Genomic DNA, 18,070 nt, shown 5'->3' on the forward strand with positions numbered 1-18,070 from the left:
TTGGTTCCTCAAGATTAAGTTATGGTTTATATTTTTCAAGAATATTTCATGTCTAGTGAGCAAAAAAAGGAATGCATATGTAGCACTGGATAACAAGAAAATGTCTTTCCTTATATCACACAGATAAAATAAAGTTTTACAAACACTGGCCATTTTCATATTAGGAAAAGAACAAGAGAATAAAAATAATTCACAGCGACACGTTTATTTAAGCCCTAGCTAAGCTTTCATTTACAGACAAATATTTTTGGGGAAAAAGATCACAAGACAATATTTCAAGTGTCATACCATCCACATAAAAATTAAACTTGCAGAATTTACAAATTAATATTCTGAGCAGACAGATAAATTATACATCCTTTTGCAAAATCCAATCTACAATATTTAAAAATTCATAGTTACAACATAAGACATTCTTTCTTTACAATCTACCTATTTACATAGCTTTCCTCACTGAAGGTGATATAGTTCTCATCATAGCTACCAAGGTTTGCAAACACAGTACATTTAAAATATATTTAGCAGCATATAAAAAATTAGATAAAAAGGGAAAGAAATACTACTATTAAATAAAAATGAAATTAAAGGGTGATAATAGAAACAACTCCATAGGAAAATAGACCAAAATATATTTCTGTTAGGACATCAAAAATGTTTCCCATCACAGAATGTATGCACAGCACTAATAAAACAATTTAACAGCATTTTAGTCCTGAGCACAGAATATAGCACAGCTGCAAAACTTTGGTCAATACAAGTAAATGTCGACATCTAACACAATCTGTTTAACGTTCTTTGTTAGCAGATTAAAGTTAATTACATTTTATGAAAAATCACCATCAATAATATTCTCATACCTTTTTTCCATTACATTAAAAGAGCTTTTAAATTTGGGAACCCTCTGTAGACTGATATAAATACCAGACAAACCAATGTTTGATTAACATTCTCAATATGTTTTAAATATGTAAATCATCTGAACAGACTATATGAATGAGTTAACAGTGGGTTGCTTTGTATTCCAAGTGTATTTTCTGACTGTCACAAAAGCAGACATGTTGTACTTCAAATAATTTGAAGATGTTCTTTATAGCTAGGCATAAAAATCCAGCCACGATATAAGTGCAAATCAAGCAGCATATCAATTATAGGTTATATATGCATTGGTAGATATTAAAATTAAGCACACAGGATAGTACACAATTTTATTAGAATACCATTTATATTCAGCAGTTGGATTCAGATATATTTTCCAGTTAATCCCATTCACAAGTTTTTGCCTAATAAATGCAGGACAACATTTTCCATAAAGAACATAGAGTATAATCACAGTATTCAGTTTATGACTATCTTCATTCATGTTTAATTACTGGCAATATCTTCCACCACATCTCCTGTGTCAAAGAGCTGACCATCTTGCAAATTTCGAGTCTTCCAAATTCTCACAGTTCGATCACTACACAATAATAAATTAAAAATGAACATGTGAAAAGAGGTGGAAAGATAAAGAAATAGTTCATAGAATTACTTATCATGGAAACATTTTCTGAAAAGATCTCTAATAGATGTAAGTAAAAATATACATTGTCCCATAGGTATATCAAACAGGTACCCATAATAATGAAATTAAAAATAGTTCATATTATCAAGGGCTTACTGTATGCCAGGTATTGTTACTATGTTTCCCTCACATACATTAATGCATTTAATTCTCTTTACATATCATAAGATATAGATAATGCTATTCTCCCCTATTTATTGATGAGCAAATTGAGGTCCAAAGAAGTTAATTAATTTGCCCAAGATCGGGCTTCCCTGGTGGTCCAGTGGTTGACTCTGCCCTTCCACTGCAGGGAGCGTGGGTTCGATCCCTGGTCGGGGAAGTTCCGCATGTCTCAAGGTGTGGCCAAAAAAAAAGAAAAATTTGCCCAAGATCACAAAGTAAGTGATAGTGCCAATATTTGAAACCAGGCAGTCTGGCTCCATCTCTTAAAGACTTTACTGATATGACATGGTCAGAGGTCTTCAGGCATAAGAGCCCAGAGTAAGATCACAGTGAGGGGGCCAGGGCAGGAATTCCAGGGAGTTGGTGAATCTGTTGATATTCAGGAAGAATTATGTTCAGGTTAAATCAACATAAGCCCACAGAAAAAGCAGGAGGCTACTAAGAAGTAGTCTAACATTCTGCCTATCATAGAACATAGACAATTCAAAGCTTTTCTGAGAAAACTTATTTTTATTCACTTAACATGTGGGCTTTGGGGACTAGTCATTAGACAATCACATTTCTTACCATGTCTCTCGTGGCTCTAAAAAGTGAGTGTTGCTTTTCTCCCACTTCCTAACAAACCCAAAGCCAAAAGAACGAGTTGCCATAGAATTGTATAGTTAAAAAGTATTTCAAAGATTATGTAGTCCATTTCGAGGATAAAGAAAGTTTAGTGACTTGTTCAATGTAACATAGTAGAGTACAGAGCTGAGCCTAGAATCCAGGCTTTCTAATTTTTAATCAACAATCTCCTCATCCCTAAGAGTTCTTACCACAAGGTAAAAAAAATCATATTTTTTTCTTTTCCTTTTCTTTTTTTTTTTTGTATCTACATGAGATGATGGATGCTAACTAAGCTTATTGTGATAATCATTTCATTATATATTTAAGTCAAATCATTATGCTGTATACCTTAAACTTACACAGTGCTGTATGTCAATTATATATCAATAAAACTGGGGGGAAATAATAATCTCTCCCCATCCCACCCAGCACATGTAACTGAAAACAGAAGGGGATATGTTCACTCATCCACCCATTTATCCATTCCATTTATTTATACAACCATCCATTCAACAAATGTTTATTGGGAACTTGCAGTGTTCTAGGCATTATTCTAGGTGCTTGGGATCAATTAAAAATAAACAAATAAATAAAAAACACAACCTTATGCCTTTGTAGATCATATATTCTAGCAAAAGGAGACAGACAATAAAACTTACTAAATAATTAAATTATAAAGTTTATTAGAAAGTAATAAATGTTATAGAGAAATTAAAGAGTATGGCAAAGGGGATCAGGATCAGGAGTGGTAGTTGATAGAAGAGATCACAATTTTAAATAAAATGGCAAGGTTATTCTTATTGAGAAAGAAAGACATTAGAAGATCAGGATCTCTGAAGGCACTTTGGGCAAATGTCCTAAGGTTGGAGTGAGCCTGATATGTTCAAGAACCAGCAAAGATGTTATTGGTGTTGTAAGAGAAGGAGCACGCCAGAGGGTACTAGAAGGTAAGGTGAGAGATAAATGCTCAAAGGGTCAGATCAAGTAATGGCCTCTACTTTAGATAAAATGGATGACCAATGCAAGGTTTTGAGCAGAGAAGGAACAAGATCTGACTTGTATTTTTAAAAAATTACTCTGGTGTCTGTGTTGAGAATAGACTACATATGGGCAACGGACCTTGTTTAGGAGGCTACTGTAGTAATCCAAGAGCTGATGGTGACTAGGGTCAGTGAGGCAGCAAAAGGCATGGTGAGAAGTGGTCAGATTCTAGATATAATTTAAAGGTAGAACACCAACAGAGTTTGCTGATGAATTGGATACGGAGTGTGAAAGAAAGGGAGGAATGAAGGTTTCTAAACTAAGCGACAGAGAAGACAGACAAGCCATAAACTGAGATGGAGAAGGCTTTAGGATGAGCAGGTTTCTTAGGAAGGTCAGGAGTTTTTGGACATATGAAGTCTAAGATGAACAAACTTACACTACTAGTCATGACAGAGTAACTTGTGCCAGGTTAGCGCTCCTGTTGTAAACAAAGTGAAAACTTGACAGAATATATGGAACAACTATTTTCAGAAACTGGGCAATGGGTAGTTCAGGCCTGTAATCCCTGAGAAAAGGGAAACAGAGAAGGTGAGCTCTGTGATGGCCCTGGTTCTCAGTCTGGCAGCACTTTCTAGACTACAACAACGTGGGGAAACCAAGCAGAAAAATCACAGAATCAGAGTTGAAGAGATAGTAATAAAAATCTGGGAAGTGTGAAATAGTTGGAATTTGTAGAACCAGATAGAGAAGAGGAGAGAGCTACGCAAAAAGAACTATGGAGCTATAGGAAAAGAATTCCATCAATCTACATAGGGGTCCCCTAATGCCTTTGACTGAAGGCTAAGCTGCACATGAGTAGAATCAGACTATAAGGCCAGACCAAAAAACTACTAGTGAGTATAAGTCAAACAAATCCCAGAGTTCACAAAGGGCTGTGAGATGTTCAGGGAACATTCAAGACATTCAGTAGAAATCCAAGAAGAGTTAAAAACAAGTCTCAAAAATATGAGCTGAACCACAAGAAACTTATGTGCCTGACAAACAAAGCCCAATACTCTTTAAAGAAATACAACAAAATCCAGATACTCAAAACACAATACTATAATTAATGTTCAACATTCAATAAAATGTTACTTGACATAAAAGCAGAAAAAATAAGACCCATAATCATAAGAAAAATCAATCAGTGACAACAGATCCAGACATCAGATATGATAGAATTACTTATACAAGGACTTTGAATTATAAAGTCCCACCTATAAAATAGGGATTATAATAATACTCACCTTCTAGAGTTCTTATGAAGACTAAATGAGTTAAAGCCTGAAAACACTTCGAACAATACCTGGTAGATACTAAGCCCTATACAAACATTTGTTAGATAACAAATAAGGAGCACCAATTTGAAAATAGGCCTTCTGATTTTATTGACTATTTTCCTGATTTTATGTTACATGGTAAATACATCTGCATCTGATGCTCCATGGGTAAACTGAGAAAAATTTCAATTCTTCAAAAATAAAACTGTATCAGTGATACATAATACTTTTATAGTCTTATCTTGTGTGTCCCACAGCTTTGAGGGATATTAATTTATTTCCCATAAATTGTGAGGACAAAACAAATTTCCAAGGTAACAAATAAAAGTGATGACTCTTAAGAAAGTAATGCATCTTGGAAATAGCATCAATGAAGCACCAAAGGTAAGCACCTTAGAAAAACACAAAAGAAATTGGCTTTGATGTACTTTAGAGATGAGAGAAAGTAAATCTAAATGAGAAGAGGGATTCAATGGAAACAGCACAAATAATAAGAGACACCAGAGAAATATAGCAGAGGTTTCAAAATAAAATCAGGGTAATCGTGCATTTAGGACAGACGAATCAAGCATTCGGTCAAATTAAGTAACATAATTGGTACACAAATGACATAGGGAGATTTTCAAGATAGATATTCATGAGAAATTACATTTTATTTGAATGAGATGAACACCTCACATTACAGTTAGTATATATGCTTTCCTTTTCAAAGTACTTATATACATGTTATGTCATTTTTATGGTCACATCTCTACACCTCCTTCAAACATCTTCTTAAATGTCACTTTCTCAGTAAGGCCTTCACTGACCACTCTATTGTGTAACCCCTGCCCCCCAGTGATGCTCTCATCCCCCTTCCCTGCTTTATTTTTCTCCATAGCACCTCTCACCACCATGTAACATATTTTACTTATTTATTTTCTTTACTCCTCCTTAGAATGAAACTACTGTTTGTATCTATTTTGTTCACTTCTCTATTCCCAAGGGTCTGGAACAGTGCCTGGCACATAGGAGATTCATCTTGAATAAGCAAATGAGCAAATAAATTAATCAATCCAGCCATCTTAAGAGGGAAGTAGATATTATTACTATGTACTTAAACTTTAAAGGAGGTGGAAGATGCACAAAGTTTTCTTTCTTCTTTTAATGAATTGGTCTAAATGTGAAGAATGACAGGTTTGTTGCCTTTCTGGAAAAACCTTTTAGAAACTAGTCACTTATGAATGATTTTTTAAAAATTAAAATCGCCAGGGGAAGATCTGGCAGCAGACTTCTTAGTCTAATCAGAGACCCGATATAGGAGTAACACTATTACCATGTAACCAGGGAAGCCCAAACTCAGTGCCCACAGTGTATCTCAGAAAATATAAATAAGACATCACAAATAGACATTAGAATAACTGTAATAAAAGGATTCATATGTCCTACATTTCCAGATACTTACAACTTACAGGGTTTATTAAATCTGAATACAAGTAAACAATATAGAGAAAGATCACATAGGAGAAACTTACTCAGCTGCAGTAAAAATGTGGGTGGAATTAACACATATGGCATTGATAGGACTCTCATGACCTTTCATCTCTCCAACTGGCACAAAGGTGTCTATGTTCCAGAGTTTCAGAATGCCCCCTCTGCAGCCACTGAGCAAAACTGGGTGGCCTGGCATCACTCCAAGGGCACAGACCCAATCCTTATGTGCATTTGGAACTTGCTGAGAAAAAAAAGAAAAATCAGCAGTTTAAGGGGAGTAGTCCAAACTGACATTTTCATACCAAAATAAGTTACAAAAGTTTTTATTGACAAAATTCAATATTTGGAACACTGAACTGGCCTGGAAACCATAAAAAACATTTTCTGTGAAGTCACTCTTCATGATTTAAAGAAATAAATCTGTAATTTGCTCCTAAATTTGCCTCACTAGTTAGCATCAGTGTTATCAGTATTAAAGGCCTAGAATGTTAAAAAAAACAAATCTATAGAATCTAAAACAACTGGAAAATATACAGGATTTTTCAAACATCACTTTCTCTTCAAAGGAGTAACTATCTTACCTTTCTCCAAAATGTATCTCATGCAAATAGTTTGAAAACTACAACCTGGTGTGTAGACTATACGGATTGTCTCATAAAATCACTGCCTTAAATTTTGGAAGAGAACATAGAGGCCTAAAGGTTTTTGTTGAAAGCTGGAGCTAACCTATATATTTCACAATGAGTAAACAATAATTATAAGCTCAGACTATACACCATATTTTATGCATAAATATATTTATATACATAACATAAAAGTCACATCCAAGAATGTATATCTATAAAAGAAAAGCTTTTGAGTGCAATATATGCATCTGTTGCCAGGTTTTTTCTATTAACATTCATGCTACTTGTTCATTTTGTTTTCATCTGGTTTTAAGCAGGAAAGTAGGAGTAATTGCAATACATACACATGCATACATTTATAAGGAAAAGCCTGAAATTGAGTACAATTTTATCTGTTAACTAATTTCTTCCTCTGGGAATTAGGAAAAGCCACCAATGTTTGATTGTATTGACAGAACACTTCAATCCAACTATCATTCTATAGGAAATGAGAGAACCACCACTGTTGAATGTATGAAAATGAGATGAGGAATCATTTAGACTGCTTTGACCTTAGTGAAACTTGGTACTCTTTGGAATATGTGTACATAAAACAAAAAAACAAAAACAAAATGAGAAACTGACTGCTTTACTCCAAGACTGATTTCATTTAGTAAACACAAGCATGGGCAATCCCAGATCTTCCAACTCTTATCTATTCCTCTTTTATTTAGGAGATATCATTAAATGTTGAATGTTGCCCTTTTCATAATTAGTAACTCTGGTGGCTGATGATGAAACACTTTTTAAGAGGAAGCCCTGTTTGATACCAACCCTAAACTATGAAAATCTAAATAGAGGCTCTTCGCGTTCTTATACAGAATACTGATGACTTTGAAATACCCACTCCATCCCATGAAAAGGTTTTGCATTACCTGTAGAAGGTCTTTTTGAGCTAAATCCCATTTCTTGATTCCATTATCTCTGGAACCACTAAATAGGTTATCCCCTTGTATGGTTAATGCTTCAATGCCATCATAATGAGGGGGCTCGAAATTGTGGGTGGGACTCACAGCTCCAAGAGCCCCTTCAGTTACATCAAACATCTAAATAAAAGCAGAAAGGAAGCAGTCATCCTATTTAACTTACAAATAAGCACCTATATGTGTTCATTCATATAAACACACACACATATATTAACCAGATATGATTTGTTTTATTTTACTAAGTTAACTAAAATAACCTGCTATGAATGACTCAGGATGAACCTGAGCCTTATCTTCACACTACTTTTGCTTACATGTCACATGTTTACAAGACTGTAAGCTCTTAAGAAAGGCAACCAGTTTTCTCATGTGTGAGTGTACAAATGATACGTTAAATAATAAAAATGCTACATATCAATCCAGTTGAAATTCAAATAAATGATATGATTGTTATTTAAACACTATTAGGTAGCTCTGCAATCTTGGTGGTCATCTCAAATTCTCCAAAGCTGCTATTCAAAACCTTTCACTCCCCTCGGTTGCTCTCATCTCTCTTAACTGTTGAACTTGTGATTTCCTAAAAAGGTTAGTATGACCAAAAATAAACTTTCTGGACCATCCTCCCAGTTACAAAAGTTTCCTTTTATTCTCAAACATTCTCTTACCCTTCCCTTCTTCTCAGATGCTAAAGTGTACCTACTTTTTCCCAAGGTTCACATCTTTGATCTGATTCACCAATTGCTACCACTTCACTCTTCACACTTTCCCTCTCCACTGAGCCCATTTCCTGAGCATATAAACATGCTCAAGTCTACCAAATATAAAATCCTCTCACCTTAACCATTCTATTGTCAAGTCACTAACCGATTTCTCATCTCTTAATCAAAGTTTCTAAAAAAGAGTACTTATACTCTTCCTATCTCTCTTTATTACTGTTTCCTCTTTTTATTCCCGTTGGTTCTTAAAGGATTCCCCAAGGCTGAGTCATATCAACCCCTCTCCTTTGGCCGTGTCAACTACTCTAACTCCTTAACCATCTGCTTCTGTTTGAACAGCTCTGAAACATACATGTCTAGTCATAACTTATCTTGAGCTCTGGACTTGCCTTTCAAATGGCCTACTGGACTACATGAGAAGGTCCTCTATTAGCATCTCAAATTTAACATCTCCAGAATCAAACTATGCTTCTCTCCTCATCTTATCTGCTACTTGCATAAAATATGAAGACCATAACATGTTCAGCATTAAAGGTGGTGATTATGAGACTTAAGCATTAGTTGGATGACTGAGCCAAAAAATTTTTTTAAATCCCTCCCAACTTATCTTCTATGAAAAGTGAGAATACATATTTAAATAATAAGACAACACAACCAGGAACCGAGTGAGGAAAAGATCAGGAAGAAAAAGCAAAGGTTAGAAATGAGAAAAAAGAAAACTGATTAAGAGAAAAAGGTCCCAGGTGCATCTCAATACTTCAAATCTATCATTTAATAGGAGAATGTAATTAAACAACTTTATTATACACACTTTGATATAATGATCCTTGGAGCCAGTGATGATTAAATCTTGTCCACTAGAAATCTGATCTACAGTAAGACACATAACAGGGCCTAGGTGTCCCGTTAACTTTCCTGTGGACTGAAACCTTTAAAAAGAAAGAAAAATAATTATGTTTGAAAATATTTCTTAGCATGCTGAGCCTAAGCCTCAGCAAAAATAATCAATAGTCTTTGCTAAAACTGTTCTTTTTGATTTAACTCCACCTCTATGCAACTCTGTTCAAATTAAGAGTAAAAATAATGGCCAAACTAATCAATTCTCTGATCGAAGTGTGAGGAGTCCTAAATAAGTTATTCCAAGGCAACTAATATCATTCAGGTAGTAAAAAAAAAAAAAATCAAAACTCCAAAAACTTGCTAAAGGCTAATTTTAACTCTAACCTAAGTCCAGGTAAACCTTAATCTGTTAAATGTCTCAACATGTTATAGACATATGATTGATGTTATTAGGGCCAATTTGAAATTTGATTAAAACAACTATGTCACTGATATAACTAGAAAATAACAATATGAAGAAAGTAAGATTATTTTACTACACTAACATATATTCTCACATATACACATACACATATATGTACACCCATCATATATACACATATACACATACATGTATGCACACATATGTGTATATACATGTATGTCAGAAAATAGGTAGTCCATTTCATCAGTTATTACAAAGACATGAAAATGACCAGGAATATATCTGACTGGTAGAAAAAACATGTGATGCCCATTGTCAGGGGGTGACAATGAACCTTTGTTTCATAGTCCTACCTCAAATCAAGCTGCTGGAATACAGAGATGTATTTGTCTTCTAGAATATTATTATTTCTTGTAACTCTTTTCTTAGCTACTTTGTTAAGATGAATCTGTATTTAATCATGTTGCTGAAATCAAGCAACTTGAAAAAGGATCTAACTTTTCAGCAGAAAAGAAAGTAAAGATTTTCAAAAGCTGATATCTTTTCTGCCTCATGTCATGGCTTTGAGTATCTTCCTTCATGGTACTACAACTACAAATCAAGTTTAATATCTTCAAGAATAAACCCAGTCCTCATCTCATTCCTAATTTTCTTAAACAAGCACTGTTTTCAATTTTCTACTTTTTATTTCTAAAACAGTACTCAGGACTGTGTTTCTTCTTTCTCTTTCTCTCTCATTTATTTATCTATAAATTATGCTTATAATACTTTCTCAGTCATGCGTTAAAATGTTACAAGTTATAACCAGTTTTCCTCAGAATTTCTAAAATAAATTTCCCTTTTTTTTACTACTGACAAAGACCTTCTAGATGGGATTATTACCTGAATTACCTATATTACCTGAATTACAAACTTTACTCAAAATCTTGTAATTGCCGGGCTTCCCTGGTGGCGCAGTGGTTGAGAATCTGCCTGCCAGTGCAGGGACACGGGTTCGAGCCCTGGTCTGGGAAGATCCCACATGCCACGGAGCAACTAAGCCCGTGAGCCACAACTACCGAGCCTGCACGTCTGGATCCTGTGCCCCGCAACGGGAGAGGCCCACGCACCGCGGTGAAGAGTGGCCCCCGCTCGCCGCAACTAGAGAAAGCCCTCGCACAGAAACGAAGACCCAATGCAGCCAAAAATAAATAAATAAATTTATATTAAAAAAAGGCAATTACAAGATTTTTTTTTTAATAAATTTATTTACTTTTGGCTGCATTGGGTCTTCGTTTCTGTGCGAGGGCTTTCTTCACTTCATCTTCTTAATACTTCATCATATATATGTGTATATATATATAATTCTATATTTATAAAACTCCCGTGAAGATTTACACTTAAAGTTATATGGTTTGTAAACTGAACATTTTGAGATAATGATGCATAAGTGATGTTACAAAAAATAATTCTTTCAAAGATTTCTGTTTACCAGAAATCTTGTTCTCTTCCTGGTAAACAACACAACTTATAGACAAATATTAAGAAAGGCTATTTTCCTTCATATATTTTTTTCCCAGCAATGGAGATTAAAAGAAAGGAAAATTGTGAGTTTGCTAACGAGGACATAGACATTCAGAGGTGCTGAATCAAACAGAAAAGTCTAGGTTTTTATATTAACTTCTGGGGTTACACAAATTAGATTTCACACACACTAATGTTATTAATGTGTGAAAACTGCATTTGCCATATACAGGAACTACATTTTCTTTAAAATTCTACCTTTTAAGATCCCACATTCTGACAGCATTTCCAGAAGCTGCATAGAGGAAGGTGCCAGTTGGGTTCAGTGCAATTTGATTGATTTGGTTTTCCCCAGAAGGAATAGCAACTGTCCGGCTGGTGGTGGCAGAACAAGCATCTCCAAGAGTAACTTGACCTGAAGACCTTAACAGAGACAAAGTAAAGCAAAATAAGTCACATTTCTGGACAAGAGTTAGTCTTAGAATTCCTTAAATTCCTAGGAAACTGGCTGTAGACAACAGGAAGATCTGTGTTCTTTGGTGACTGTATGCACTGTGCCTAGCACAGCACCTCATACACACTAATAAATAAACATTTTGATAGTTAAATGAATAAATGAATGAAGAAAACAAGATGACATGGCTTAAAACTCTTAATTTGCAAGTTACTATAACACTAGGAATTCTGGGCCCTGTTAGGGATGACTTAAATATGAGTCAGAAAAGATTAGATGACAAAGACAAAAAAAATTCAACAAATGATACAGTGTCACAAAATTAGTTCATTTTCCTGCAGCTTCCAGAAGTTCCCTGAGGAACAAGCCTACCAGTATTCCTTTCATATATAAGATTTGCCCTTATGATAAAGACATTAAGGACTTTTTGTTTTCAGTTTTTGTTTATTTTAACCCAATCACATAAGGATTATTTACTATATGCAAAAGACTTAAATATGATTTATTTCTATTTCCTCAGCTAAATTCTAAATGGTAAGTATATTTTAAAATTCTGAAACATTTTATTAGCAAACTTCTAAAACACCAAGTTATAATCAATCTTTTCAAATTTGATTTTAATGAGTCAACTGGATTGGTAAATTTCTAACATAAGATACAGTGGTTTTTTTCTACAAAATTTTCCACAAGAGACCTGTATTCAGTACAGTAAATAATTAGTAATTCTCAAAATATAAAATAGCACTTAAATGTTAATAATCCTCACTCTACAAATTAGTAAAAATTAACCATTCCTATGCTCCCTTCTCTTATTTAAACCAACAGAGTTCACCTTAATTTTAATTATGTAAAACAGTTCATCAATCTTACAGCAAAAAGAATCACTATTTGCTCTATATTTTAAAGACATACATATATGATAACAGACGTAGAAAACAAATTCATCCTCCAATTATCCAACATAACCTACAGTTATGAAATATAGGCTAGCACCAAAGCAGTGTAAGTCTTAAGAAAACTCCTCAATTAATTAGCATGTATTATTCAATACATGCTAATTAAATTTTGCAAGTACTTCTTAACAGTCTATAATGGTGATTTCAGCCATTTTCCAAGGAGTGGTACTCATCTGAAGCAAGTAATGTAAATCATTTAACTACATCAATTAATGAATACTATGAAAATTTAATTCCTTAGTTATTTGGGAGGGAGGAAATATGAAATGTGTATTTAGTCACAGATCAAATATGACTTCTCCTTTCCTGTTTAATATTGAGCTATTGTATTTTATTTTCTCAATATTTTTTTTTCACCTTATTTTATCTGTGTTCTTATTATAAACACTTTCATATTCTTTGCAAGTGGATAGGTATAAATAAACAAAAATGCATAAATAGGCCTATCTTTTCTTACATTTTGTAAACAAGAACTATTTGCCCTTTATGCTGTTTGTCTTTAAGTTACTTACGTTAGCGTTCGAATGCACTTTGCTGAATCTCTGATATCCCACACCTTAATATAAGATGTTGACACAGTGAAGACCAAACTTGTATAATTACAGTATTTTACAGATACTACATTGTTGGGATGACCTCCCAGTGACATTATCTCCTGCCCAGTCACCAGATTCCATACTTTACAAGTACGATCTAAAAACAAACAAATAAAAAAGAGGAAATACTGTCAATATGAGCTAAATTAGATTCTCTTAACAATAACAATTTCTCTTCTATGAGAAAAAAAATGAGATAAGAAAACAGTAATTATTTAATTAACTTGCAGCAGGCATCCTAACTCTATCCTTGACACTTTGCAGCAGGTTCAAAGGCAAAGTAGGTATAAAGGATTTGATGAAAGCCAGGATATCTGGTGTATGCATTATGTGGTATTAAAAAATAATTATACAAAATTTTGAAATAGACATATTAAGAGAATCTTGTTTCAAATTGCTCCTGAATTTAAAATGGCAATCCCAAATCAGCCTCTTTGAGACATTTTGCTTTGATTACTCTTTTACGTACTCACCACACTCCACACGTGGGAATACACACACCTTTCTTTTCCAGGGGTCACTGATTGATTTCATTTTTGACCCAAAAACATAATCATAAAACTATTCTACTTTTGTTTGACATGCTAAATATCTAATTATCCTGGACTAATAAATTTAATTTGAATCATTAGAAAATTCTTTTACAGAGCAAATTTTTTAAATTGGGGAATTACTTGCCATTATTCACAATTCACAAGTTCTAGCTAGACTTTCCCCTCACTTTGTAACATCCCTAAATGCTAAAAAGCTTTGACTAGCTTCCCAAATTCCTGTACATGCTTCCTTCTCACTTTTCTAACCTCACTGTCCACCACTGCCCCTATATATACTCTACTTTTCAATCCAACTGAATTCAGTTTCCAAACCCACTTCTACCTCCAAGTCTCTGCTTACACTGTTCTCTAATCTTGGTTGCCAATTCTTACCTGTCAAATCCAAACAATCCTGTAAGGTTCATCCTAAATGCCTCCTTATCAAAGCCTTCCTTATTTTTCACAATTTAGCATAACCTCTCCCTTTTCTGAAACCCTGAGACTCTTTGTCTATAACTCTTCAAATCGTTTACAGTTAATTTCTATTTGTCTACAATTGCACCAAAGGGGTTAAGAGTGCAGGTTTGGAGATGAGTAGACCTAGGTTTCTAATCCTGGCTCTTTCACTTACTAGTTAAGTTTATCTGGGAAAATTATTTAATTTCTTGAATCTTCAGCTTCTTTATCTGTAAAATTAGGATGCAACATGTATTTCATTGGGGTTATTGTGAGAATTAAATGAGATAAAATTTGCATAGTCTCTGACATAAAGTAAGTGCTCAAGGAATGGTGGTTGCTACCCATCTTATTCTCTTTACCACACTGTACACTGTAATGGCCTTTTGTAGATTTTTATATAGCCTGCATTACTAAGCTCAGGGCTTTGCATGTATTAGGTGCTCAATTACCAAAAGGAGATGTATTCCCTTACCATTCTATTCACATAACATCAACACAAGTTTTACTATCTTCCCAACTATGCAATGATTTTATATTTTATATAATTCAGGAGTTGAATGAGATTATCTCTCAGGTTCTTATGTGTCTTAAGCAGTTTGACATTTTTAAAAACCTGTTAAAATGTAATCATTAAAAAAAAAATATGTGTTAAATATCCACATGGCACAACTACTAGCACCTTTTGATCCAGTGAAGAGAAGATCATCAGTAGAATCCACACAGAGCACAGCTTTTGTATGCCCTTCAGCTATGTGAATACACTGAAGTGGAGAAGCTCTGATTCCTTTCGAAGCTGGAAATGGGTTGATTATGCCCCTGAGGTGGGGGAAAAAAATAAGATTTACTTTAGTAGCTATATCATGAAACTACTTTTAATTTTTTTCTCTGGCTTTAAGAAGTCTTTCTAAATAATTAGTACTGTAATAAAATCCAGATTGCTCCCTTGTCTCTTTTTTAAGCAAAAGGACAGAGACAAAGTGTGAAATTATAATAGTAGTGATGGAGTGCATCAACTAATTTGGCATCAACTAGCAGGTGCATTCTGCAAAGAGCAAAGTCATGATAAACTGGATTTTCTTATTAACAATTTCATCTCTTCAAAATTTAATGAAGTAATATTGGGAGCTGTTCAAATATAGTGAATTATGAAAAATGAGAAAGCATAAATGATGGATAACTGTGACTATCAGCCTGGAATGCGACTCTATGTCAAAAAAGACATTCTAGGGCTTCCCTGGTGGCGCAGTGGTTAAGAATCTGCCTGCCAATGCAGGGGACACGGGTTCGAGCCCTGGTCTGGGAAGATCCCACACGCCGCGGAGCAACTAAGCCCGTGAGCAACTAAGCCCGTGAGCTACAGCTACTGAGCCTGCGCGTCTGGAGCCTGTGCTCCGCAACGGGAGAGGCCGCGACACTGACAGGCCCGCGCACCGCGATGAAGAGTGGCCCCCGCTCTCCGCAACTGGAGAAAACCCTCGCACAGAAATGAAGACCCAACACAGCCAAAAATAAATATAATAAATAAATAAATTAAAAAAAAAAAGAACACCTTTAAAAAAAAAAAAAAGACATTCTAAAGAAAGTATAATACATACCACCTAAAATACTAAGGAAGCAAATTTCAAACAAATTTGAATAAATACAAGAATGATTGCATAGCCAGAAATTCTAAAGGGAGAATGGCTCAAAAATAACAAAAACTTTTAAAACTCTCACCATCTCAAAGAAGATTTTTTAAAAAGAGTAAGATTTTAAAAGAATAGTGATGCTCTTTAGGGAGACTTCTCATAATTTTAATATTTCTGGAATTTCTGCTTTATGCCACTGGACTATGAACTGTGAAAATATAACATTTATCAAAACACTGTCCCTATCCCAAAGGAGGTTAAGACAGGATCTGAACTGAAATAATTGTATTGGGAAGACTAAAAATGAGAGTGAATTAAGAAATGATAAATATATAAGTTGGATGTATCTTTGCTCAGAGCAGGAAGAAAAATTATGTTGAAATGTGTCCATTATATAAGACAGATGGCATAATGTTAGGACAGATTCAGGAATAAAACAAAGCTGTCTGTTTCCATCTTCCTGATGAATGAGAACAACCTTTAAGATGCAAGGGACAGAAATAATTAAGAAGAAATGTAAGCCCAAGATACATTAGATCTGACAATGAAGACTTATTCAGTGAGTTCAAGTATTTCTGTTTTTACATCATTAGATCACAGGGTTGTGAAAGTATATACCATTGCAGAGACAAAAATCATTGTTGGTATACTAAGAGGATCAATAAAGGGGATAAAACATGTAGACCCAATTTTCCAGAAAGGAGAAAAAAAAGTGGATTTCAGAAATTACAGATGAGTAAAACTTCTTGTTGAGTCTCACAGAGGAAAATATTAAACAAATAATTACAAACACTTAAATGCTCATCAGTAAGAGATAACATCTCACAGGGGAAGTTCCTTGTAGAATTAATAGGCAGGAGATTAGGGGAATGTCATATTCACAATATATGTTGATTCCAATAAGGTCCCTACAAAAAGCTTTTCAAATGATATCCCTATGGACATGTTGGGTAAGTATGAAACTGTTGTAGTAAGGTAGTTCCATCAGTGGCTGAAGAGTCACCCCTAAAGAGTCAATGTTCCTCTCAGTCTGGAAAAAGGTCTTCAATATCTAGTCAGTCTTTCCCCAGAACTCAAGACAGATATGGCATGTTTATTTAATTGATATTTTAAAGAGCTGTATTGTCTAGAAAAATTACCCAAAAAAATCCATTTAAGTATGTACTTAGCACTAAAATATTCATTGGATAAAATTTAAACATAAAATTTATGTTGAAGATAGAACAGAATGCTCCAAGTAGGAAAGGGGCTTAATTAGATTTTAAAAGCTAAAGAAATTGGTTTATTGAATACAAGATCAATGGATCAACAATTTATGATTCCTCTACCAACACTTTCAATGACTTGTGCAATAGAAGTAAGTATTTCAGGAGAAAGAAAGCAATAGAGCTACTATATTCTGCCAAGGCCACATCTGGAATGAGGCTGAGTTCCAGATGCCACATTTTAAAAACAGCTTTGAAAAATCAGAGATTTTCCAAAACAGTGGAAGCAGAAAGAAGGATCTGCAGACAATATCACATTAGGAACAGATGAATCTAAAACTATTGAGCTGATAAGAGAACCTTCATCGGAGAGAGCATACAAAAGCACAGTTAAATAGCTGAATATTTAAAGAGCTGGCACATACACACAAAAAAGGTATACTGGATTAAATCTAGCATAGCTCAAGAGGGTTGATGACAGACCAATGAATAAAAATTTAAAGGAGGTAAATTAGGCTTAGGATTTAAAAAGAAAAACTTTATTTTTGGGATTTAGTTATAATGATTTCAAAAAGTGAAGGGAGTTCCCCATTACCAGAAATAAGACCAGGAATTGTTACCACATGGGTGTATAATTACAAAATAAAAAGTAATATTTGCATTCACACATCAATTTGAGATTCTTGAAATTAATGCTCAGTAACTTGTTAGATTACCAATCTAAGAACTTAACCAGATTAAAACTGAAATGGTAGCAAAACCTCCTCAAAAGCCTAAAACTGCCATTTTGAAATCCTATCAATATTATGTGGGGTTTATAGCTATGAACTGAAGCCATTAAATTATAACTATTGCTTCAAATGTTGAAAAGTTATGATCTAATGCATAGTCAATTGCTGCTCTTCTAAAACATTAAATATATATGTATGTATATTCTAACAAGCTGATTATAAAGAAAAGAATTAATGTTAATAACCTAAGAGCTGTTTTGATCTGCATTTAATGACACAAATCATCCTAAGAAAAAAGCTAAACAGTACCCTTGGTTATTTAGCAC

General features: G+C 34.2%; 1 protein-coding gene across 4 annotated transcripts in view; it reads right to left on the reverse strand.

Moving 5' to 3' along the window:
* Positions 1-293: 293 nt before the first annotated feature.
* The window catches only part of KIF21A (kinesin family member 21A), a 174,196-nt gene continuing 156,419 nt past the window's right edge, over positions 294-18,070 (reverse strand). For all 4 annotated transcript variants that reach the window (XM_068560569.1, XM_068560570.1, XM_068560567.1 and 1 more), the window contains 7 exons: positions 14,860-14,996; positions 13,105-13,285; positions 11,441-11,605; positions 9,227-9,344; positions 7,649-7,819; positions 6,150-6,349; positions 294-1,456 (listed from right to left, as the gene is read on the reverse strand). In XM_068560569.1, coding sequence (XP_068416670.1) covers positions 1,363-1,456; positions 6,150-6,349; positions 7,649-7,819; positions 9,227-9,344; positions 11,441-11,605; positions 13,105-13,285; positions 14,860-14,996 — 1,066 coding nt within the window. In that variant the 3' untranslated portion in view covers positions 294-1,362. The remainder of the gene's footprint in view (positions 1,457-6,149; positions 6,350-7,648; positions 7,820-9,226; positions 9,345-11,440; positions 11,606-13,104; positions 13,286-14,859; positions 14,997-18,070) is intronic.

This window comes from Eschrichtius robustus, chromosome 13, assembly GCF_028021215.1.
Source record: "Eschrichtius robustus isolate mEscRob2 chromosome 13, mEscRob2.pri, whole genome shotgun sequence".
Classification (NCBI taxonomy): domain Eukaryota; kingdom Metazoa; phylum Chordata; class Mammalia; order Artiodactyla; family Eschrichtiidae; genus Eschrichtius; species Eschrichtius robustus.